At 47.8% G+C, this 23,340-nt stretch overlaps 1 protein-coding gene and 2 long non-coding RNA genes across 11 annotated transcripts in view; 2 read left to right on the top strand and 1 right to left on the bottom strand.

The window, feature by feature from the left end:
• The first annotated feature begins 4 nt into the window (after positions 1–4).
• Positions 5–10,652, top strand: LOC148053256 (uncharacterized). Its single transcript, XR_015708457.1, has 3 exons — positions 5–155; positions 813–930; positions 10,517–10,652. It is a non-coding gene; the product is annotated as an uncharacterized LOC148053256 (long non-coding RNA).
• XPO5 (exportin 5) overlaps positions 1,919–23,340 on the bottom strand; it is a 30,671-nt gene continuing 9,249 nt past the window's right edge. For 2 of the 8 annotated variants that reach the window (XM_087775843.1, XM_087775846.1), the window contains 20 exons: positions 22,224–22,352; positions 21,350–21,465; positions 20,214–20,369; positions 19,748–19,789; positions 19,029–19,136; positions 17,471–17,670; positions 16,772–16,871; positions 15,671–15,852; positions 10,659–10,759; positions 9,453–9,549; positions 8,787–8,923; positions 8,062–8,159; positions 7,518–7,564; positions 7,218–7,312; positions 6,281–6,343; positions 5,697–5,779; positions 4,828–4,935; positions 4,510–4,647; positions 4,187–4,351; positions 1,919–3,622 (listed from right to left, as the gene is read on the bottom strand). In XM_087775843.1, the coding sequence (XP_087631969.1) occupies positions 3,482–3,622; positions 4,187–4,351; positions 4,510–4,647; positions 4,828–4,935; positions 5,697–5,779; positions 6,281–6,343; positions 7,218–7,312; positions 7,518–7,564; positions 8,062–8,159; positions 8,787–8,923; positions 9,453–9,549; positions 10,659–10,759; positions 15,671–15,852; positions 16,772–16,871; positions 17,471–17,670; positions 19,029–19,136; positions 19,748–19,789; positions 20,214–20,369; positions 21,350–21,465; positions 22,224–22,352 (2,306 nt within the window). In that variant the 3' untranslated portion in view covers positions 1,919–3,481. Of the gene's footprint in view, positions 3,623–4,186; positions 4,352–4,509; positions 4,648–4,827; positions 4,936–5,696; positions 5,780–6,280; positions 6,344–6,390; positions 6,480–6,511; positions 6,973–7,217; positions 7,313–7,517; positions 7,565–8,061; positions 8,160–8,786; positions 8,924–9,452; positions 9,550–10,658; positions 10,760–15,670; positions 15,853–16,771; positions 16,872–17,470; positions 17,671–19,028; positions 19,137–19,747; positions 19,790–20,213; positions 20,370–21,349; positions 21,466–22,223; positions 22,353–23,340 lie in introns of those variants that run through there. The other 6 variants (XM_087775844.1, XM_087775850.1, XR_015708454.1 and 3 more) reach the window with 5 other exon arrangements.
• LOC148053255 (uncharacterized) lies at positions 10,740–22,341 on the top strand. 2 transcript variants are annotated; one of them, XR_015708455.1, is made up of 3 exons: positions 10,740–10,874; positions 11,774–11,913; positions 22,215–22,341. It is a non-coding gene; the product is annotated as an uncharacterized LOC148053255 (long non-coding RNA). The 2 variants fall into 2 exon arrangements; XR_015708456.1 differs by having other exon boundaries at positions 11,774–11,921; positions 22,215–22,308.

Here is a 23,340-nt window from a genome sequence, read left to right as displayed (position 1 = left end):
GCTGTCTCCTCCTGTGCTGTTCACAATTGTGAGACCGTAATACACAGAGAAGAAAGTGGCAGCGGGTCTAAAGATGAGTAATAGCAATTATTTTAGATTGCACGCAGTATGTGAAGCAGACTGATACGGCAGTGTAGTAAAGCACTTTGCAGCAGGTCAGTGAGATTTTACAAGTCAGTATCGGTGCAGGACTGTTCTGCAGGTGTCTCAGACTAGCTCCAGGGTAGTTCATGTGGTAGATAAAAGGCTGTACTGTCAAGAGGGCTGGGACACCTCTCCTATGAAGACAGGCTGAGAGAGTTGGGTTTGTTCAGCCTGGAGAAGAGAAGGCTCTGGGGAGACCTTATTGCGGCCATTCAATATATAAAGAGGGCACGGACAGAGACTTTTTCCCAGGGCCTGTTGTGCCAAGACAAGGGCCAACGGTTTTTAGCTGAAAGAGGGTAGACTTAGGTTGGACATAAGCCACTTTTTACGATGAGGGTGGTGGTGAGATGCTGGAACAGGTTGCCCAGAGAAGTTGTGGGTGCCCCATCCCGGGAAGTGTTGAAGGTCAGGTTGGGTGGGGCTTTGAGCAACCTGACCTAGTGAAAGGTGGCCCTGCCCACAGTGGGGGATGGGACTAGGTGGTCTTTGACAGTCCCTTCCAGCCCAAACCATTCTATGATTCTGTGATACAGTACTGGGCTTCTCTGTGCAAAGGTGGGGTTTAAAAACATGCTCTGTAAGGACTGACTGTCCCTTCTTAAATAGCTCAAGGTAAGGCATTTCTTCCCAGGTGCTGGATTTGACCACTCTGTTCTCCCTTTCAGTGACTGAACATACTTTGGGCTGACCTTGAAGCAGAACTGGATGGTGGAGGGCAAGTGACAGTCAAAGGTCCGTCTCCACCCAGGGAAGCCTGGGAGAACTTGCAAATTAGCCTCAGTGGTGAGCAGTACTGTGTGTTAGTCAGCACCGGGTAGGTCTTGGCTTGTGGAAGTCTCTTGACAAGCTGATGAAGGAACCAGAACTTCAGAGAATGGCTGGGAGTACTGGTGTGTCCCAGTTGCTTAAGTCCATCCTCGCTACAATGCTAGAATGTAGTGTAGCAAATCATCCTTTTTCTCTACCTGTTTCACTGGGCTATAGTTACTTATACTGTAACCATCGTTTAGCTGTTAATCCCATTTGAAAAACAGTAATTTCTAGCTGGATCCTTTCAGTTTAAACAAGCTGAAGCAGCTTCCATGCTGAGCTGGATTACCACTGGGGCTTTGGGAAGAAGGTTTTCTAACAAAAACTTACATTGACATTGCTCAAGCCCACCTCTTTGAGGGCTTCTGCTTTTGTTGTAAGAGAGACCTTTCATGCAACCTCCATCAGGTGAGGGGACAGACCAAAGGCAATAGCTACATCACCTTCCTGTGTTACTGAAAAGGTCAGTGGAGAGGCTTATGGCTAAACTACAGTGCTATCACAAGACATTGCTCCCCCCAGCAGCAGCTAGGGTTGGGCCTGGAGGCTGCTTTAGTAGCATATGCACCTTTCTGTGCTATTGCTTCATGTATTTCCCGTGTTGCTCGTGGGACGTACCCTGGAATAGCCACACTAAAGGGTTTCGCTTCGGCAATGTGGACCCTTCAAGTTGCAAACTGGGATCTAGCGGCTGTTGTGGAATTAATATAAACCAGCCGTGAGTGACAAAGTATTTATACTTTAAAATGCACTTTTCCCCTTGCCTTCTAATTTAATTATGTAGTCTGGAATGGTTCGTCCCCTCCCTGATCATGCATCTTGGCTACCAGCAAAAGTGCTCCTTTTTTGGTAGCTGGACTAAGGAGTGCTGAACAATCCTTAGGAAGGCAGTCTGGGCAGAGCACAGGCCTCGGATCTTACTGAAACAGCTAAAATAAAAATGAAACCATGACACCACATGTATGAAACTGGAATAGCTTTACTGACATTCAGAGGTGTAACACAACCAGTTCAGAGACAGCTTCGGATTTAAACATTCCTACAAAAAAGGTTCTAAAAACCATTTAAAAAAACCCCCTTGTGTCTAGCATGAAGTCACAGAATGTTAAAAATATCACAACACAATAAATACACCCAGCTGTTGCTAGAGCCAGGAGCCATGTTAGCTCAGAGGTTAAAAAAGTTTGAGGCCAGGAGGAAAGTGGAGGGTGCTGGTGGAACAGCAGGGGCAGGAGGGTGAGTGGATTCCCATGGCCTGGCTCTTCCTTTCTGCGCTCCCACCCCTACCAACCTCAGCTTTTTCGTCCAGTCTGTCCAAGTGGAGACACCACCTTTTCCACCCGCCACAGTTCATTACTTGTTCTGTCTCCCAGATGGCCGAACTGCCAGCTAGCTCTGGGCAGACCCTCCCAGCTCCTGCGCGAACACTAGGATAGATTGAGTGAACCATTTGTCATGTAAGAAGAACCAGCTTTGCAGACTGGAGTGGTTTGATAGAGTCCCACCTCATCTAAAACCCAGTTTCTGACTTGGCTCCCCCCGCCCTGTAAACTGCAGCATAAACCCCACCCCTCCTGCCCCACCATGCAATTCTCCAAGAAGTACCAGACTGGGTAAAAACATGGGCTACTGTCACCTCCACAGCAACAGGGTGAAGAGATCCCTTTTGGTTTGCAGGTGCTTCAGATATTGGTCCAGACTTTGTGTACCCTGCACTGGCCATGTTCTAGTCTACAGGGCATGGTAAAAAGAAAAAAATAATAATAAAAAAAAATCTGTCCTGCTCCCCCTGAGAGATGTCCAAGAAAGGCTGGCACAAAGTAAAAGCCTTCCATTTGGCTCTGGGTAGAACAAGCTGTATGATCATATACATACACATATATGTATATATGTGTATTGCAGTGTCTGCCTCCTCCGAGAGCAGCTACACCTTAGAAAGGCTGACCTGGAGGGAGTTTCTAGAGCACTGCTAGGCTTCCTGGCATGCAGCCCTCAGCCCAAGGCTCAGCATCCCGGAGGGAAACGGATTAATCAGAATACCAGTCCGCTAGGGACGAGTGCTGATAGGCGTGACAGGAGTGTCTGATGTGTTCCCTACAAAGCCTGGCTACCGGCACCCAGAGGAAGATGAGGGTAGCCCCTTTTCACAGGGCGCACTACTCTGCCTTTTGCACTAATCCTAAACCCCAAGGGATGAAGAAGTGGAGCAAGAGTGACCCAAGGCTACAGGATGACCAGGCTTTACCTAATGGAGTCTATGGGCTCAGCTCCCACCTTGCAGAGAAGCAGAGGCCTAAAGATGCTCATCCAATGGAGGGGAGGGGAAGGAATCGGGGAAAGCTTAATAGACTGGTTCGAATGCCACCGCAGGCCCCACCCCAGGGTAGGGAGGAGAATGGGACAGGACCCATAAGGGGCTTTATTCAAACGCTTGTGGAGGCGATGACAAGGAGAATCTAATGTGCTTACTATGAGGAGAGACAAAATAGAAGGTAGGGGAGGAGATGGTTGCAGCATCCCAGGCTCAGGGCTCAAAGAGTGCAGTGAGGCCCTCTCCATCCTCATTGTCCAGCACATCCGTCTCCAGTGATGGCTTCACCTTCTTGAAGAGAGATGGGAGGTTCCGGATATGAACCTCCTTGCGGAACTGCTCCCCGAGGGGCTTCTGCAGAGGACAGACAGGCAGGCATCAGTCATTACTGCCTTCATAGCCCCACTCAACTCGGGGGCAGCCTGCTTGCAGATCAGGGGCAGGCCCCAGATTCTGAGCAATCCCTAGGCCCAGACCCCCTGCTTGCACTTTGGGGAATCTCAGGCCTGGTCCTTCCCAAGCGCCAGGGCGCTGAGGTAACCACCAGTGCACCCGCTCCCCAGCTTTTAACTCAGCGTACCAGACTCCAACAGCACCATCCTCAGAAAAGCCCAGCACCCACCTAGCAGCTTTGTTCAAACATTTTAACACCCTGTTTGCCCAGGCACCCTTGTGCACAGTCCCCCCCACCTCTCAGTGAGAAGTCATTGCTGGTGGGGCTCCTTGGTCTGTGCTGCCATCCCCACCCTACCTCCAGGTTGAAGAGAGACAGAACAAACACGGAGAATGTGCTGCAACAGCTTCCTGGCTGGGAAGGGGAGCGGCTGGGAAGAGGCAGGTAGACTGGCTGCCCCGACACTTCTGCAGGGTACAGGCGTGAAACGAAACAGGTTCATTTTCCTCCAGGGTATCACCTACCCCAATGCAACCTGTGATGAGGCGCTTGAAATGATCCTTCCGGCGCTTGTCTGCCACCTTCTGCAGTGTTGGGTTGAGAAGCTTTGAATCAAACTGCTCCAAAGAGTCCCTCTGGATGTCTGGGACCTGCTCCATCACTGCCTTCAGCTCAGTGTAGCGAGGGCGCTGCAGGGAGAAGTACGGTTAACACAGCTCTGCTAGAGGAGGAGCCCTGCCCTCCTTGAAGGGCTATGAGCTCCTCCATGCCTACCCAAGCGGGCATGGGATTAGTTTTCCACCACTCCCCAGCCAACCTGGCATTGGGACAAAGAGCAGTTTCTCACCAAGGCCTCGTAGATCTGGAAAGCCAGGTGGACAAGAGCTGCCATGCAGCCGTCGTGCTGCCCGTGTGTCTGTAAGCCCTTCAGCACACTTGTGAAAAACCAGGACACAGCATCGGGCAGGAGGTTTCCTGGAAGCACCTGGGGAAGAGGCACTGTCAGCACAGAAGCAGGACACTGATATATGACTGCCTTTCTGCAGCAGCTTGGTCTTCCTGAGGGAGAAGGTGCCCAGGGGTGAAGCAGCCATGCTTCTCGATACATTCAGAGCTTCCTCTCCCAACCCTGCCAGAATGAATCCCTTCTTCCTCCCAGAGGTACCTGTTTGAGCAGTGGCCAGCAAAGCTGTGTTGTGGTTCTTTGGCAGGACAAGGTGTCCTTCCAGGAGAGGGATGTGTAGGCAGTGATCAGCAACGCAGTGCAAACATCCTGAAAAGGAGTCAGAGACGGAAACCAGTCAGAGGAACAATTTCCCACCTCCAGGGTTCAAACCTGAAGGAAGCCAAGATGCAATCGAGGGACTCTGCAGGAGCTCCTTGGGGCTATCTTCTGAGAATCCTCTGTGCTGCTGCTGCTCCAGCTGAAGGTGCTCAGAGGCACCCAGCGTGCACCATCATAGCCATGAGGAACCAACGTCAAGCAAAGCTGCTCCCTTCATCTCCCCCTGGGAAGGCCCTGGAGCACCCATGGACTCCCATCAGCTGCTACTCTCAAGTCACTACAAAAGCTTCTGCAAGAGCTTCTGAGGCATCCACAGGAGAGGAGTAGTGCAGAGGTATTGGGATGAAGGTGCTCTGCACAGTGAGTTGTGTTAACACTTTGGCTCCTGTGCCAGCTCTGGCAGATTTTACAGAAAAAAAGAGCTGCTGGGCGCAGTTCTTCCTCGTGAAGGCTGGAGCCCAGGGGAGGCAGAGCCAGGGAGCACCCTGGGGGCTGAATGCCCAGGGCCTCGTCCACAGAAGGGCCGAAACTCTGTCGCTGCATGTTATACTGGATCCCAACCCCCGTTTGCTTTGCAGCTTCTGCAACCATTAACAAGGCCCTTAAAAAACATGTATGTTCCCAAGAGAAGGTTCTCACGCTGGGGAATGCTCCAGCAGCCTAGATCTCTGTAGCAGCATCTGGCTGCACCACAGGCAAGCATGAGAGTACAGAGAAAGGATGGTGGAAGTCAGAGCATGCGCTCTTACCTCCTGCTTCATCAGACACTTGCCAAGCTCAGTGAGCTCTGCGCTGGCAGGGGGAGTCACCTCCGTGGCCATTGCCTCATCATCTGCAGAGCAGAGAAAAGGCAGCACTGTGAACATGGCCTCCCGAGGACTGAGGGAGACGCAGTGAGAACTACGGTGGGAACCGGAGGACAGCACACAGAATCAGTGTGTTGGCACAGCTTGCCAGGACATCTCTCTCCAAGCAGAAAGCACCCACCCTTTGTGGGGCAGGAAGGGCACCCAGCTAGCTACCTCCAACTCTTGGGAAGACCGTGCACATTCCCTTCTTCTCCTCAGCCCTCTTCTTGGTACCTTAAGAATCAGCTACTCCAACGTGCTACCTGTGAACCCTACAGTGCATTTGTTCCTAGGCTGGACCGGGTTTTTCTGTGGCCCCCAGACACACTGGGCAGGACAGAGCTGAAGGCTTCTTACCAAACCTATACCCCTCACACAGAACTTCAAGCAACGGGCCAGCCTCTCCCTCAAGAAATGCATGAAGAAATGGGAAAAGTGCTTGCACACACCAAGGGGAGGAAAGGCAAAGGTGGGCATTTACTCACCGTCTCCGTCTACAGCAGCAGTAGTGTTATGCTCAACACCTTTCTTAGAAACACAGCAAACAGCTGCAAAAACAGTTGCAGGTCAGAGGAGCGGAAAAGGGAAGATGCTACTTCAGAACATGCAGAGATTATCCTACAGACTCTGACAGGCTCACAGCTGCTTCAGGCTCCCCCAGCTCTTACACAGTATCTGAAGAATCTGAAAGCCCAGTATAAACGGCAAATACTGCACGACCTGGAAGGCTGAAACACCCCACCCACAGCATCCTCCCACAGTGTAACCTGCTGCACAGTGGCTGCTTCAGACTACTGAGAACCAGGAACATGCAAAACTGTTTGAAGCCTGTAACCTGAGAAGAGGAGCATCCTCAGGCAACAAGGCAGATCAAGAAACGAGACAAGGTTGAGGACCTGTAATCTGTATGCGGAGTCAATTTTCCCAGGCTCTCTGCTCAAAGCCATGCTGGCAAAAACACAATGTTGGAGAAAGGGAACACAAAGGACATTGCCTGGGGGGAGGGACTCTTCCCTTCTGTCTGGCTAGAGACCTGGCAATTGCCAGCAAGAAAACTGGTCTGCGCTCAGGTTGTCCACAAACCAATGTCCCGCATTGGGCTCCAGGGCACAGAAAGGGAGAACCCAGATTCCAAAGGACTGGACTCCTACAGGGACAGTGCCAAAACCATGGAGCCCTAAAAGAAAGAAAGGAAGTTCTCTTCTGAAGGTTTTAAATTGATCTCTTACTATGTTTTAGCTAAGATTTTGGCAGGGTTAACTGTCTCGCACCTAGCTTCTAAGCTAGGTTAAATATGTTAAATTCTATGTTAAATACTACTAGCCATTATAATTAAGTTTTACTGCACATTGGAAACGGCTACTGTCCTCCCCAGGACAAACTTCCCAAATATCCCAGCAGACCTAGCTTGATTTCACTTACTGATGAGATCCATGACTTCTCGGGTCAGCAGCCTGACCAGCTGTTCCTCAAGCATCTCCTGAGACTCAGGGTTGTCATCTGCAGCATCATCCTCACTGAGAAGAACAGGTTTTAGTGTGAAGGGAGTCAATGTCTTAAAGTATCCCCTCTGCCCAAGCACAGGGAGTGCGTCACCACCAGGGCACACACAGTATCTTCCAGCCCTCTGCTGCCAGGGCTGTTCCGGGGGCAAAGGGCCAAAGCTCCATCCCACTTCCCATTTCCCCCTTTCAGTACTCACATCAAGGGGTGAAAGCTTACCAGAGCATGCTTCGCTGATTGATCACTTGCCATTTCTGAGACAACCTCTGTTCAAGACAAAAGGGAAGATTCAGTACCTGCCTAGAGCCATGCTGGACACAATGCAAAGCGGCCCAAGTGACGGCTGCTGATAGAAGCACAAGAGCTTTAAACACAACTCTCATGCCAAGCCCCATTTTGAGTGGGACAAGAACTGCTACCAACTATGCTGAAGATGCTGTGGCTGTGCTGGCTGTAGGAATCTGAGTGAGCTGTCAGGAAAATCAGGGGACACAAGCCAAAAAAACACCACAAAAATTCTCAGGGCTGAAGGCTGAGGAGCTGATATCCACAGGTTTGAATTCACAGCAAGGGATGCTGTGCAACAGCCAGGGTTCAATGCACCTCAAAAGCCCCCCCTAAACAGCATCAAAATCATTAGGCATCGAGGCTCTTCCCTTGTCTCTGCCAGCCTTGGAGAGACAGATGTTCTCACACGTTGTTCCAGCCGCTACAAGGAGTCTGGGCTGCCAAGGAACAGGCATCAAACAAGCTGTTTTCTTACCACGTGCAGATAGGTAAAGAGCGGTCCCAGCATGGGGCAGACAAGGGTTTCATAGTATTCTGAAGGGCAGGAGAGTACCAAGGGCTTCACAAACACACCTGCACAGACTAGTTAAGGAAGAGACCCAGCGCATATGGCCAGCTGCTAGGGAGACTGCAGCACACCCTCCAAACCAGCCCATTCCACCGGGAGGCCAGGTGAGAGACACCTCGAAGCCCATCTTCTCACAGCCCTGAATCAACAAGTGGCATCTCCACAGCAAGAGCATGAGGTATTCAGCCTCTTCCCCCGACAGTTCAGCCGAGAAAGCTGAGGGTGCTTAGCGCCCATTTCCTAGCTGTGAGACTGAATGTCCAGCCTTGGAAAGTGGACTGGGAACCCCAGATGGTCTCCCACACAAGCACAAAGCCTAGTCAGACATCAGGCTGCCAAGCCCCTACACTATTCAAGCCCCCTTGCCCCCCAGAAGGCTCCACCCACCTCTCGTGGTGCCTCCAGAACACCACAAATCCTTTGCATTTATTCTCTCTGACCCCATGCACTGCTCTTTCTGCTCATGCCCTCCTAGGCTCACACCTCATCCACACCACGTGCATCTCTGTTTACCTCCTCAATCACCCTTCTTTGGCTTGGCCATACTGAAAACAATACTAGGAAGCCACCAGGTTTTCGACTGACATGCTCAAAGCCTCCCTAGCTGGCCTGAGACAGTGATGGAAGGATACGGAGCATGGGACGCAGCCTGTAATCAGGAATGTTGTTGAGGTTGATGAAAGCTGAGCTGAGGAGCTGGGTGGCGAGACCCTCAACGGTGTAGAAATCCTGTTGCATGGAAGGGCCTGCATTTCCCAGGATGTGGAAGCTTCAACAAAAAACAAGTTAGTTGCAACTCTGCTAGTTAACAGGTACCATGCCTCTGGCCTGCAAGTACTATCATCTTGAGTTTAGATAAGTTGCCATGTTCTTAAACAAATACTACAGAGGAATTTTTGCATGGTCTCTCTTTTTTTCTGGGATACCTGCAGAGGGACAATGAATTAAGCATTTAAGCACTAAAATGCACTTTCAAGTGCTGATGTACCCTAACACACAATTAAAAGTGGCAGAGACAAACTAGGTCAGGGTATCAGATAAGTGCTCCGATCCGACCACCTAACTGCAGAAGAGCTAAAAGCAGATTCATATTTTGAGGTACTTTTTCTAGCGATTGTGTTCAATGTGTATGTGGTAGGTTACAACCACTGAGTGTAGTTCACCACTGCAACTCATACTCGCATATTATAGGATACAGCTCACATGGAAAGTCTAACTCTAGAAGTCAGCACCCAGCAATAGCCTACTGCTCCAGCGGTGCGATGCTGGATTATGTGGGGGATATCTGGTGCTCTTACCAGTTGTCGTAGAGAGTACAAAAGAAGCCCTGCATCCTTTCTAGGACCGTTTTGTAAACAGGAGAGTCATAAAGTTCCAGCAGAGGCTGAGGGAGACCTGCGGGAAAGAATAAGCTTCAGCTATATTAATGAGAGAGCACAGTGCACCTTCAGACCGTGCTGGGCAGGCCCCAGCTAGCCTGACGGCACTGAAGGAAGTGCTTGGCCAGATCAACGTGCAGCCAAATGGGAAGAGGTGCAGCAACCCTGGGGCAGAACCTCCCCTCAGAGATCAGCCAAGTTCAGGTGGGTTGCACCCGGAGCAGAGGTGTTCCCACTAAGGTTGTTATAGCCCTCTCATTTCTTCAAAGCAAAACTTACTGGAGCTATCAGAACCCAGTCAGAAGCAAAGCTGACAGCTGTGCAGCTCCTCTAATAGCCCATCCCTTCAGGTTTGTATTCATCTCTGTTGGGACACAAGCTACTGCTGAACTATGATATTAATAAGTTTAGAGCAGAGATCAAGGCCCTGCTGCTTTATGTGCAGTGGTTCACAGACAGACAGTTTATAGGTCACAGAAAACAGGTAAAGGAAGCATCTCCTCATTTTACAAATAGGAAATAGAGATAAGGAAGACAAAGCAACTTCCCCGAAATATTTCACTGTCTCTCAGAACCTGAAATTAAACCCCAATTTCCAGAGTCATGGTCCACACTTTATCCACAAGGCCACCCACTTCTGCTTGGCTGGAAAGGCTTCTGTGTTCACAAGCTCAAACCTAAGACGGTTCCAAAAGCCTCTTTCTAATACACCGCCTGGAAACAAATGACAGGGCCATACTGCAGGACTTGGCTTTTATCGTCCAGGACAGGTCTCTGCACCAGCACTCGGGGATCCTGCTGAGCACTAATTCTGCTCAAAGGCAGACAATTACAGCACCCCCAGTCTCTCCAGCCTGAAATGTCAGGTTGCAGAGACCACCACCCAGCTGGGATAAGCAGTTTGGTAGGGTACCCTTCATTTCATGCAGAAGAAACCAATTTGTCTGAGACCAATAACTTATTTAACTCCTTCATTTCAGCAGGTTCAAATCATAGCTGAGCTGCGAATACTATTAAGAAGCTGGCTCTCCAGCCCCCCTTCACTTCCACTGCTACTGACGGACCACTACCTCAAATACCTCCAAGAAGCTGCCCACACATTCCTCCTGAAGAGAAGCCCCTTACCTAGGATGGCGTTCTTCTCCACCTCCAGCATGTCTAAGGCCTTTGCAAATGTTTCCCCCAGCCTAGCCACCATCTCTGGCATGTAGAGATTGTTGTGAGTCCTGAAACAGAAGAGCACTTGGTTTATACTCGTGTGGGTCAACCCCTTTTGCCCTTGACAGTGGGATCCTCTCCTTCAGCTTGTGAACAGCTCCTCTGAGGCAGATGATGAGGAAGGTGAGACCAAGCACGTGTGCATGGGATCCCCCTTCCCCACCTGCAAAAATATTGGGGAAGCTGACCCGACAGAGACATGGAGTGACTCCACCTCATGTCCTGAATCTCCTGGCTGCCCCTTCCACTTAGTTCACCCCACCCCTTGCAAGCACTGGCAGTAAAAACTCCCAGCAATCCTCCAGTCAATGCTGGCAACAGCTTATTAGTTTGGCCAAAGGGATCAGAGAATGCATTTTAAAAACCGACAAGACACGGATTCTGTAATCTCAAAAGATCTTCTGCACCTAAGGCCCCTGCAGAGGGAGGGGCTGTTTTCAGCTCCAAAATACACACACTGCCCCCCAGGGATGGGTCACAGTCCCCAGAATGGCAGGTGGCATTGGAGGGACAGAACATCAGTCCGATCAGATGTTACTCGTGGCAGACACACGTGCCCCCTGGACAACACATCCAGCTGGGAACAATTCCGCATCATCAAGAGGCGGCCACGGTCGGCGCTCTGCAAGGGACACCAATTCAGCCACGGGTGGCTGGTTCTTGCCATCCAGGCCAAAATGGGTCCCCTCTTAGCCAGGGTACTGACACTCAGAGCTGGACTCAGCAGGGGGTGTCTCTCTCACCTACCTCTCTCCTTTGAGACCTCAGACCTCCACTCTGGGTGTCGCCAGCTGCACACAGCACAAATCCTGCAGCCTCCTCCAAAACTGCAATGCCATTGTACCTGCTGCTAGAGGTGATCAAGGGCAACTCAGTATCTCCCCCTAGAGCAGCGTTTCCCAAAGCAGGGGGGTACATGGGAATGGCTGGGGGAAGGGAGCGCGGACAGACCTCAGTATTGTCTCCAGAGTCTCAGCTTTCACTCATGTCTTAATGATTTTTAAAAATTTTTTTTTTTGAAGGTCTCTGTTCACAATCCTGGCAACCCCGATGCAGTGACGTCTGCCTGAGTTTGCAGAGAGCCTGAGTTAGCTCCGAAACAGCAACTATCCCATTTCTCTGCAAGTGTTAAATACTTCCCTGCTCACTGCACGTGAGGAAGGCAAGTATGTAAGTTTCATAAGAAAGAGCTACACAAATGACTTCTTAATGACTCATACTCTCATTCTGGGCTGGATCTAACACCATGCAACAGGCCTCAAAGGGGGCACAAGCTGGTTTCACCTTCCCAAGAGGGGCTAGGGAGCAGCCCAGCCTCCACAAAAGTTTGGATAATGCTGTTCCACTGACTCAAAAAAACATGCATTTCTGCTTGAGGCTATCCTGAAACCTAGCTACTAAAATCACCTCCTCTTGTATGTCTCCTGCCTGCTCCATGCCAATGTTGGCTTTGCCTCACGCTGGGCAGAAGGGCAGTGGGGCGAACCCAAAGACTGTGGAATTGCTGGGATGAACCTTGAAATCCCACTGCTCTAAACCCAGCAGGATGGGTCAGACAGTCATATCCTGAAGCTGCGGTCATGGTCCTTAGTTGTTTCAGAGTCCTCGAAGCATTTTCTCAAGTTCGACTGTTGCGAGGGTAGATGTTCACTCATAGGCTGATCTCCCTTAATTAATACTTTAGCAAGGTCCGGGTGGTAACGGAGAGAAAATGGCTGATCAGCTGCAACGCATGGGAGTTAAAAAAGAATCCAACGGCCCTCATACATGATGAAGATGTAGCCCCTAGGCATGTTCCAAGCTGAGACTCTCAGCACTCCTGGGCATCCCACACACAGGAGAACGTGGAAAAAACAAAATTCAAGAGACATTTATGCTTTAGAAAAGACAAGCAAATGATACGGCAGGACTTGGGGGAGTGTATTTTCAGTGATGGTCACAGCTCTGTTGGAAAGAGTGTCCGATGCCTAGAGAGATGGGCTTGAAGGCCAGAAGATGAATCCTTTAGGACAGCCCATGCTTGAAGAATCTTGATCTAAAGCTGGAGCCATCTACATTGAAAATGCCTACAGCATCCATATCTATCCAACAATTCTTTCACCATCATTAATGCCTTGATAATGTCAGCACCTCATCAAGTAGAGTTCCAAAAAAGCCTTTGTCCATGCAAAGCATTTGCTGATCCTGACGAGTCCATTTGTAATAAAACATGAGCAAATCCCAGCACAATAAAGGTGCTGCGCCAATCGGTTCATGCAGCTACTGACTCCAGAAACGCGCCTTTATCTAAAGGTGGCTGGGGATCATGATTTGGGTTTAAATTCAGGAGAGAACAATTTAAGCCAGAAGCTAGAAAGCACCTAGATGAAAGGAGGTATCACAGAGGACAGGAGAATCATCACTCAAAAAGCGGCAAGCAATGATTAACAAAGCAACCTCAAAATCGTTCCGTAAATACAGCTACCGAGACAGAGACAAATATGGGTAGGCACAGAAAGACAGGCTGGCAGGGAAAACACCACACGGTCTATGCTACTCAAAACTACCTTATTTTTCCGTGTTACCTGGACTCCCTCTCATTCCTCTCGACTCTTTGGTCTCATCCATGACCTACCTTCAAGCTACTTACCCTGGCAAAGACCCAATGGCTTAGCAACTTTCACTGCTTCCGTCTGCAAACACAGCAAAAGAATGCCACACAACATCCAGAGAGCAGCAGACCCAGCTGCTCAGCCTGCAAAATGCCCTTTTTTTGCATACTGGTGCCTGACTTGGTGTTCAATTCAGCTGCTCAGTAGGATCCGTGCTGCTGCTACTTGCAGATCTGCTCACACAGTAACCAATACAATCTGTGAGGACTTCCACATCTGCTTCCTGCATAAGCACGTTGCATGAGCAACACTGGACCTTGCTTATCCCCACAGAAAGCTGCCTAATGGCACAGAGCTACGAGAAGCATCCGTCCCCAAACAGTAATGCAACTATGTTCCTGAAAGCATCCTCAACACAGGCAGCTTTCCTGCCAGCCAGCCTTCCTCATATCGCTGTACCTCCTGCCTGCTGACAGGCTGCTACAGATTCCATATTCTTTTGTGTAACCCATATTAAAGAGGGCCTGAGGAAGCAGTACATGGAAAAGGCACTCAAAGCCAGCAAAAAACACACCAGAAGCTCCATAGCACAAGCTCCATCTTCTCCAGAAAGACATAAGCATCATCATTTGCACTGAACAACTACGAGCTTGCAATTGTCACACAAAGACGCCTCTACATCTAGCAGCAGACAGGAAAGGTACGAAGTGGAGGATCTACTGCTCTTAATACATCATTCACTGGTTCTTGTTGGAGCATCCAGCCTTAAGAAAAGCCTGGATACCTCTGAGTGAAGTACAGGCCACTCCATGTATGTTACTACCACGTGTTCAGGAAAGATTTTGGTCTGCAGGGGAGACGCTCGAACAACACAGACGCATTATCTCAAAAAACAGCCAGGGAGCCTCTTCCTTTATGTAGATGGGGAAGCACTGGCTCATGTGTTTTCCTGGAGGTGGCAAACAAGCAGGCACAGAATTTCTGCTTCTTTACAGGCAGTCAGAATCTGACAATAGTTTCCTAAGCTTGTTGTAATACAGATCCCAAGAGTTTTTAATAATGCGTAAGTTCTGGCAAGAACAGCGATCGCACAAGCAAAAAGTCTGTCCGTTGCAGCCTGTTCAGACCTTGGGCGCTGGTTGAGTTGGTCTCCCACAATATGGAGCACATTCCAGGCTCTAGAAGAAATTGCATGAGGCTACGTCTACTCGGGCAACTCTACTCCACCCAGCCTCTCCCAGAAGTTCATCGATAGGATCTTCAGTCTTCCAGGATAAAAGGCAAAACCACTTCAAGTGCAGCTCCACAGTCATAACAAGATGGTTCAAACCTGCTCACTGGCCAAAGCACCACCTGCTGTGCTACGCAGAGCTTTGTGATGAGAAGCACCGCTAGGGTGGGCCAAGACAGCACGTGCTTGTCCTACCAGTCCAGCATGTTGCTTCTCACTGGAAGCAGCACAGTCCTGAGCTCCGTGACTACCAAACATACCTAATTAGACAGAGCTTGAGTAATAGGGCCCCTTTCCTCACAGACCTGGGAGCTGAAAAATCTAAGTGGATCTGACAATGCTCTTTCCCAACAAGCTCCTGCCAAGGACAGAGCCTCAAGTTTTCAAGTACACAACATGTAGCATTATCTCACAAAATTGCCCCATAAGCCTGGCAAAATTCCAGTGTCAGCGGTTACCCTAAGACAGATTCCTCCTTCATAATTCTGGGAACTGTGTTATTCCGGATTCCCCTTTTCTGCCTTCTCTTGCTCCCTCCTCTGGCTGCCCCAGATGTACACAACACCAGTGACGTGCAGAGAGGCACTGCAAGGTAGCAACAGCCTGAGAGTATGCATCCACTGATTTCAATAGCAGACAGTGCTTCAGGAGGCTGGTGTTCATGTTCAGCAAAACCAGCTTAATTTAACACTGAAGAGAGAACGCAAACAGGATGCGATGAGAGCTGGGACTGCCCTGGTGGTGACTGGAGAGGTGGCCTTGTAGGGGCTGAGGGCAGAGCAGAGATGTTAGTTGAGAAACGATTAACTGGGTGGCAGATTTATAGCAGTGGAGGTGGGGGAGGCAACCCCAGCCCAAGCTCCCATTGGCTTTGATGGACTCTTGTAGGCCAGGCCAATGAACATTCAGAAGGCTCCAGTTTCCCCAGTGCCATTCCCCACTGTGAACAGTCAGGAACAGTACTTGGGCACCTGCACCAGCCTGTGTTCCCGCTGGCTTCACTGGGAGAACATGCTCTGAGCATTCCATGTATTTATCAGTTTGGCTTTCAGAGATTCTTAAGTCAACATAAATGATTTCAAGTCAACTTGACCCACCTTATAAGAGCAAGTAAGTTGTCAAGAAGCTTCAGGACCTGCTCAGTGCAGGGATTACGGTAGATTGGACTTCCACTGGGCATGTATCCCACCAAGAATCCTCCAGCTTTTGCCTCTTCAGGAGCAGCAGGCCAACGAGCTCGTTTCACAACTCCCAGAATGGTGTACACGCAAAAGCTTATCTGCGGCAAGAGATGTGGAGAAAGTGTTTCTTAGCCAGAGCAGAACCTGAATAAATAGGTTTACAGAGAAACCCACCATCATCCCATCTCAAAGGGAATGCTCTACAGCGAGCCTCATCTAGTGATAGGAACAAACTCTGGTGGGTTTGCTGCCAAGAAAATGCAGCAAACGATCATACTATGTTCCATCATCTTCAGTGACCCTTGGCCATGGCAGGATGGCCTAGGAACTCACTATTAGACAAAGCATCAATCCACACGGTCTCATGAGTATGCAACCAACCAGGTAGGCTGCCCTCTAAAAGGAAGGATCTACACCATCAGTTCCTCATCTCCTTCATGTGCTGGGATGGATGTAGAGATTTGTGATGACACAGCAGTCAAATTGCATTAGCCCCAAATCACAAGCACAGCTCTCTGGACTGCCTTTCGGTGTCTTCTACAGACCTAAAGATAGCAACTCCATTTGCAGCCTGTCCAAGAAGTGAAGACATTTCACTAACAATTTGAACAACACCAATCTCCTGGGATGAATTTTAATTATATTGCATGCTGCAGTCTCAGCACGATGCTTTCCATACTGCCTGGCCCAAAAAGCACAATTCACTGCACCGTATTTCCAAAAATCACGTAAACCAATTGCTTCTCCAAAACCAAACTCTGCTACACAAAGAGTAGGGAATAGTGTGCTTCACTCTGCTGAATATTCTGGTTTTGCATGTCCTACCTGCTCATTACTGTAGCTTAAAGAGGCAAAAGCCAGCCTGTTATTCTGCAATCTGAAAAACCTACTGATCCACACCCTAAAAAAGCAGATGATCAGGAGAGATCTTGTGTGTACCCACGACAGTAATGGGGGATGGAAGGAGGCAAGTCCCATCTCGCTAAGGATCACACCTCTTCTAGTAATGATACTCACTCTAGAGCGGTTCAGGCCGCTAGGATCTTCCAAGACTGGATCAGCAATTTTGTTGTCTGCACCCACATAGGAGATGAAGGCTTCAGGATCCGAGAGGACTCTGGCAGCAGCACAAGACAGCAACGGGGATTATTGTTTGTACCAGGGAATTTGAGCAGAGCTTTGCACTGGCAACAAACATCTCAACAAATACAGAGCAGGCCAGAGAGACTAGCTAGTGCTCCACACTGTACGTGGGAACACGATAAAAAGCACCAGAGATGAGTGCACTCTCCAAACATCTCCAGTTCTCTTGGGCCATGGGGACCTAAAACCTTTGTATCTCTTATGAAGATAGCCCTGATGGGATAACTCTTGTGCCTGCCCAGCTGCCCAGGGCTGCAAGACACCTCAGCTTTAGTAAGGAGAGCTCAGCTTCCTAGCGCCTCCTGGAGATGAGCAATTTCTCATTTTCTGCAAATGCTTTGAGCATGCTGGGAAGCATCACCTTAAACAACTCTCGCCTCGCAGTTTTCAACAAAGAGCATTTAGACTTAGTTGGCAGTTTCTGAACTGCAGGAGAGCTATTATCACAATGACCGCCCAGAGAACAGGAGGTCATGAGGCACCCCACCACCCTCATTTGGTTTGCGCATTCCCTTACTGGGCACATTACCTCTGCAACACCTCCAGCTCAAAGCTCAGAAAAATAACCCATACCTCTGCATCTCTGGGGAGAGCCATAAACCAGCAACAGGAGCCATGAGCTCCTCCAGGAAAGCTTTCTGCCGCTCATAGTCCTTGAACTGGTTGCTGATGAGGACGAGGGCCTCCATAAGAGCACACTTCTCCATCTGCGTCAGAAGTAGCTCATTGGAGAGCAGCTGCTTCACGTGGTTGTACAACATCTCAAAGTTTGGCTAGAAAACACATCCAAGTGGAAAAGCGTCATGCATTTGGTGTGGAGGAGGGCCACTGGGGGAGGCAGAGGTGGGGTGTACTGTACTACGCAGAACAGCTAGAGGAGCATGTCTAAGTTACCTTTTCTCTACATAGCCATCTCCTCCTCAGTCTCAAGTTACTCTGAATATTCAGTCTAAAAGAACCTCTTTTCTTCCCTACCTTCTATCATCATCCTGCATCCAGTTTACTTTAGTCTCCAGAATGACTGAAATAAGCTGAGGAAATCTCTCTCTTCGAGGCAGTCATATCCCTTACAGCAGTGTCACACCTCAAAATAGTTCTGGTGCTTTTATTTGCTCACAGAAAGTACCTCACTCCTTTGGCTCTCAAGTGCCAGACTTAGGACTCTTCCATCTCTTTGCTCACAACTAGATTAATAACGATTCACACAGTTATCACTATCTGCACAGGAATGGTTGAGTTTCTTCCCTACCCACTCTAGTCGCAACCATGTCTTCCTGAAACTTTGTACAAGCATTGGCAATCATCCCCTTCAGCAAAGTCATCTAAACGTATTTTGGGGCAGCTCTGGGCCCTTGGCTCTTGCAGTGCGGATGTTTGGCTGGCCATGGGAAAGAGAGAGCTGTAGTTCAAGGACCAGTAGAATGGGACAAAGACAAACCCGCTACTTCTTAACAGCTATTGGAGAATGCAGACTGGAACCCCTAAATTACCTTAATTAGCATCCTCAAAAAACGTCTTTGTTTAAACTAGCAATGTCCTATTGTGCTCCCATAATCCTAGAGCCACTCCACACAAACATTGCTAAAGAAAGGAGTTCAGAGGCACGCACATTGCATGCAAGCTGTTTAGTCCAGCAAAACCAAATGAAACACTGGCTCACGGATTTTAAACGTATCTGTTTTTTCTAGCCTCCTCAAGCTACTCCAAAAACCAAATACTCTCCTCTTGCTCCTACATTCTGTTAAGTAATAGAAGAAAGTCTAGAGATTAGTCATTGCTAGTGTCTTCAGCTAAGGAATCAATGGAGACCACCACAAGTGACAAAATGGAAATTCAGTACACATTCCCATAAAATGCATCTACTGCTGCTTGTACCCTCCTCCTCATCCCTTTTGCATTTAACTCATCATCTTTTCATTTCACTCATCGCTTTACAATTCAGCTCTTCAGGCAGAAAATTTTTTGGGGGCAGGGGAGAACGGAGGTGCAGGGATTAAAACACTTTGCCATTTGTGCAGCAGGACTGCTTCTTTGAAGAAAAAGAGAGGCTGTAGCCAAGGAAGCTGAAGATCCCACAAAATCCAGCTGAAATTGAGGCAAGACTCTTCATGATAGAGTTGAATTTACATACCAGGACAAGCTGAGGGTAATCCCGACACATCTTTATGATTGAGGAGCATGCATGCCTTCTCACATTCTTCACTGCTCGAGTTCTAGGAGCCTGGACAGACATAACAAACTTCAATGCAACAAAACAAAAGTTCAGACAAATGCAGGGTATCTTCAAGAGACAAATGCATTACATACAGTTTTCTACACTGTTAAGTACAGATCAAAAAAGCATTTCCATGCCCCCCACCCCAAACAATCACACAACAAATTTCCTCTGGAGCAGTAGCCAACCCAAAAAAGCCCATGTTCAAACAAGCTGTGCTCAAGGAGAGAGGATGCCATGGATCTTACTATTTCAAGACTTCAAGCACTCCCCAGGTAGCTGACAGCTTTTACAGCCATCCTTCGCAGCCACATATACCAAGCATCAAAGAGTACCCACAGCTAATGAAGGGATTTCACTCTCAGGAAGGCCAACATAGACTTTGGGACTAAGTGCGCTGGCCTTAGACCACACCTGTGGCCTTCTAAGGCCTTTTGGCCTTGTGAGCCAAAGACTATTAAGTTATGTCAACCGAGAACAGATCAGTTATATCTAGACTTCCCAGCCCTTTCCAGGAGCAGGACTAGAGTTGAGAAGCCTACTACAGCAGAGTCTTCAGACTCAGCATGCTCTCAAACAGAATATGATGTGATCCAACTGTTATAGCTTACTAGTAGAGAATAATTCAGACATACCTTACTTTCTTCTATAACTTCAAAGGTAACTGAAGCAAACAGCTGTGAGAAAAGAGAGGAAAAATCCAAAACATCATGTCATTTGTTAATATCTAGCACTGACGTGTGTTTTGAGCTCAAGGAACAGATCATAAGACTTTGGTGCAATTTCATTAAAGTCAGTGAAGAATGCTTGACTAAGTTGACAGATGAATCATCAGCACAGTGAGGCCTTGAAATAAAACATGGTGTTTACCGGCCAGAGCGTGCACTTAATGTTAAGATTTAAGGCTAGGAACTGCAAAATTTGTGTTATTTGATATTGTTTCTTCTTGAACAAGACTCAATCTCAGTTTTTCCCATCTTTAACACGAAGGATAGTCCTTCCCTGACAGTAACGCCAAGAGGATTAACTCCTGCAGTTTAGTACAAGGGCCCTGCACCACAAAAAGCCTACTTGATTTTAGCATTGTCTGCAAGTACCTACCTTGGAAAGTACTTGCGGTAGGTATTCTGGTCGGTAAGTGACAAATGGGAAGAGAGCAGAGACATTAGTGAGCACACAGGACAGGATGAGAGGATCCTTTGTTTCAAAATTAAGGACAAGCTGCAGCAGATCTATGCCATCATTCACTGGGATTTCCTACAGAGGCAGGAAAGGGGAAGCAGAAGGAAAGAAAAAAGGAGACAACACTCAGTACTTCAGCCTGTAGCACACATCCTACAACTCCTAGAGCTAGGCCACAGAGCTGCTGCTCTGATATGATTATCAGGCCTCTCAGCTGAACACAGCTGTTCTCAAAGCAGAAAGAAAAGCAGTAGAAACCCCAGTTTAACTGCGTGCTATGTGCACTTGCTGAGGGAAAAAGAACAGCAGCATTGCCATTGTTGGTAGGGCAGACTTGTGATGTCGATCTCAAGTCCCCATACTATTGCTTGCACCTCTGGGAAAGGCAACTTTCCTCTCTCTCAGTTTGGCTCCCAATTCTCCTCTTGACTCTGTCCAATAGATTCCATGCTTAACCAATTACATCAACCCATATTCAACCCATATAATTATTTTACTGTGATTAGAATGATGAACTAAAGTGCATGAGTAGCCTAATCTAATTAAAAAAAAAAAAATCAGTCTACATCAGACAGAAAAAAATGGTTTCCTTCTGATTTGCCTGCTGTTGAACAAAAAGCAGAGGGAAATTGCTTCTGATCTTCTACTCCCTGAGCATCGGTTTCTCTCATTTAGTTAAAAGTTAAAAATAAAATAAATCTAATCAGGGGATAATTAAAAAGAATAAACTTAGGAAATTTCTGCTTAAGCAGTCCTCTTCTCCTCTAGCAAGGCACTATGTCAAAGCATGCCACCTGAGCGCTCTCCTGTGACTTCTCATGGCATAGCATCCAGAACCAAGACATGCCTGACAGAGTAAGCCAGTGTGAGTGTGGTCCCATCTAAAGAAGGGTCACTCACTCCTCCTCATGAGGATCACTCACCAAACAATCTGGGTTTTTGCATGGAGGTAACCAGTTACTACAAACTTTTCAAGGACAACATAGCTGAAAAGAAACACTCATGTCAACCCAGAACAAGCCAGGAGAGCAAGCAAGAGCATCTGGTACACATACATCTTTATCCAGGGTTCGAAACATCTGGCTGATGACGCTCTCTGAGAAGAAGGTCATGGCATCCCACTGCACAAAGGATGGAGAGAAGATGGAGCAGAGGCCTTCGCCTGTCTTAGCTGAAAGAAAGAGAACACCGGAGCTCTCACCATGCTCCTCCCCGCATGCACACCAGCAGGCTGATAAGCTCCCACGCTGCAACATCTTAGCACTCACAAGTGTTTTGGTCACATAGCGCTCCCTGCAGATGCCTGGCAGGGATGTACTGGGAGCATTTAAGGTACTCCCGTGTGATTTGCCTCATTCTAGTTAAGGCTCCTGAGACGTAAGTCTGACCTTTGAGATACTATAGGGAGCAACACCAACAAATCACAGGAGGGAAAAGGAAAGGAGGGAGACTACATGCCCAGACTCAGCACTGCAGGCAAGACTGCCCTCGGTGTGACTTTGCAGAGCACCAAGTGGCCTTCCTTCACAGGAGGAAAGCAAGGTGACCGACAGAGGGATTTGCCAGACAGGTAGAACTTCCCTGGACAAAAGCAATGTTATGGAGATAACAAGGCCCAAATAATTGTAAAATTGTATCAGAGGGACAACTGCATCTGTTTTGCAGAGAGATTTGGGGGAGGGAAAGGAGGAGCCAGGGGCTTTACATTAGCTATTCCATACGTAGACTGCAAAGGGTTAAATTTGGGGTGGCGTGGGTTTGATTTGGTTTTGCTTTTAACTTGCAAAGACTTTAAAAACCTGAAAGCCTAGTGTTGAGTCTTGGCTCCCCCTTAAAAAAAAGAAAAAGAAAAGAAAAGGCAAAGAAGTTTCTCCTTGGCTTGAATTAAAAAACAAATCCCATATCCCTATTTTTTTTCAGGTAACTTACAGTTCATGGGTCCAGTATCAACAGGAGCTGTGAGCTGGTACTTCAGCCATTCACCGGCCATTTGGAAGCCAGTTCGAGGGTCCAGACGACAAGCCATCCTCATCACCTCTCCTTGCTGGGCTCGGAAAGCTGCAGTGAAAAACCAGACACCATGCAACGAGCTGATGCTACAAATGCTCCCTTCCCCAAAGCTCACCTGCAGCTTTGCAGACCTGGGAACATTACGGACTGTTGCTCTGGCAATAGCTGTGTAGTAAGCTCAGATATACAGTCAGTAAGCTAGGTGTAACAGGATGGGCAATTTTTTGAAGTGATTTAAATGGACTAAAAAATGATGGATTAACATAAAAAGAAGTGCAATTAAAATGCAATATGAATTATGAAAATCTATGCTAAACCCAGATTTACTACAATTAAACCTTTTTCATTAAAAAAAAAAAAATTCTTCAAACTATACATGTTTGCTGCTTACAAACCACCTTGAGATACTGAGATAGAAAAACAGCATTAGATAACTACCACTTGCTTCAGCTAAACACACTTTTTCTACATTATTCAACTTAACCCAGTTCAGGTTCTAGGCTGACAAGCTAATGCGAACTCAAAAAACCCAAAGAAGTCTTGTTTTCAATTTCAAAGATATGAAAAGAACAGGAATTTCCTTTGTTCCAAAATATTCCAGTACATGACCACACAAAAGAATCAGCTCTGCTGACTACAGATGCAACTTGCATTGTTTAAAGAAGTTGTTTTATCAAGTAATTTTATTTTGTGTTTCAAATCAGTTTTATTTTCTTATATATGTAATACCTTCAATATCATTTAACTCCCTAGAACTATTTGCAATTCTGGCTTTATGCATTTAGCTATTTTTTTATTTCCACCCCATTTATGACAATAAGTAAAAAATAAACTAATAAGCAGTAAAAAAATGCAACACTTAAAACCTCCGAACATAAATTTAAAAAGTAAGAATTTAAGTAATTTATTAAGCATATCCTCCCAGCCACCAAGTGAGTACCAAACTATACCAGCAATTAGAACCACCCTCAGTTTTGGGAAGTAAAATACAAAAAGAAAGAAAGAAAAAATAAAACTATTAATACCCAGGGTTCCC

The sequence above is a fragment of the Nipponia nippon genome, unplaced genomic scaffold, assembly GCF_047370975.1.
Source record: "Nipponia nippon isolate SJK-2023a ecotype South Korea unplaced genomic scaffold, ASM4737097v1 scaffold_4, whole genome shotgun sequence".
NCBI classification, from domain to species: Eukaryota; Metazoa; Chordata; class Aves; order Pelecaniformes; family Threskiornithidae; genus Nipponia; species Nipponia nippon.
Note: the sequence above shows the minus strand (reverse complement) of the source record. Positions and strands in the feature narration are given on the sequence as shown.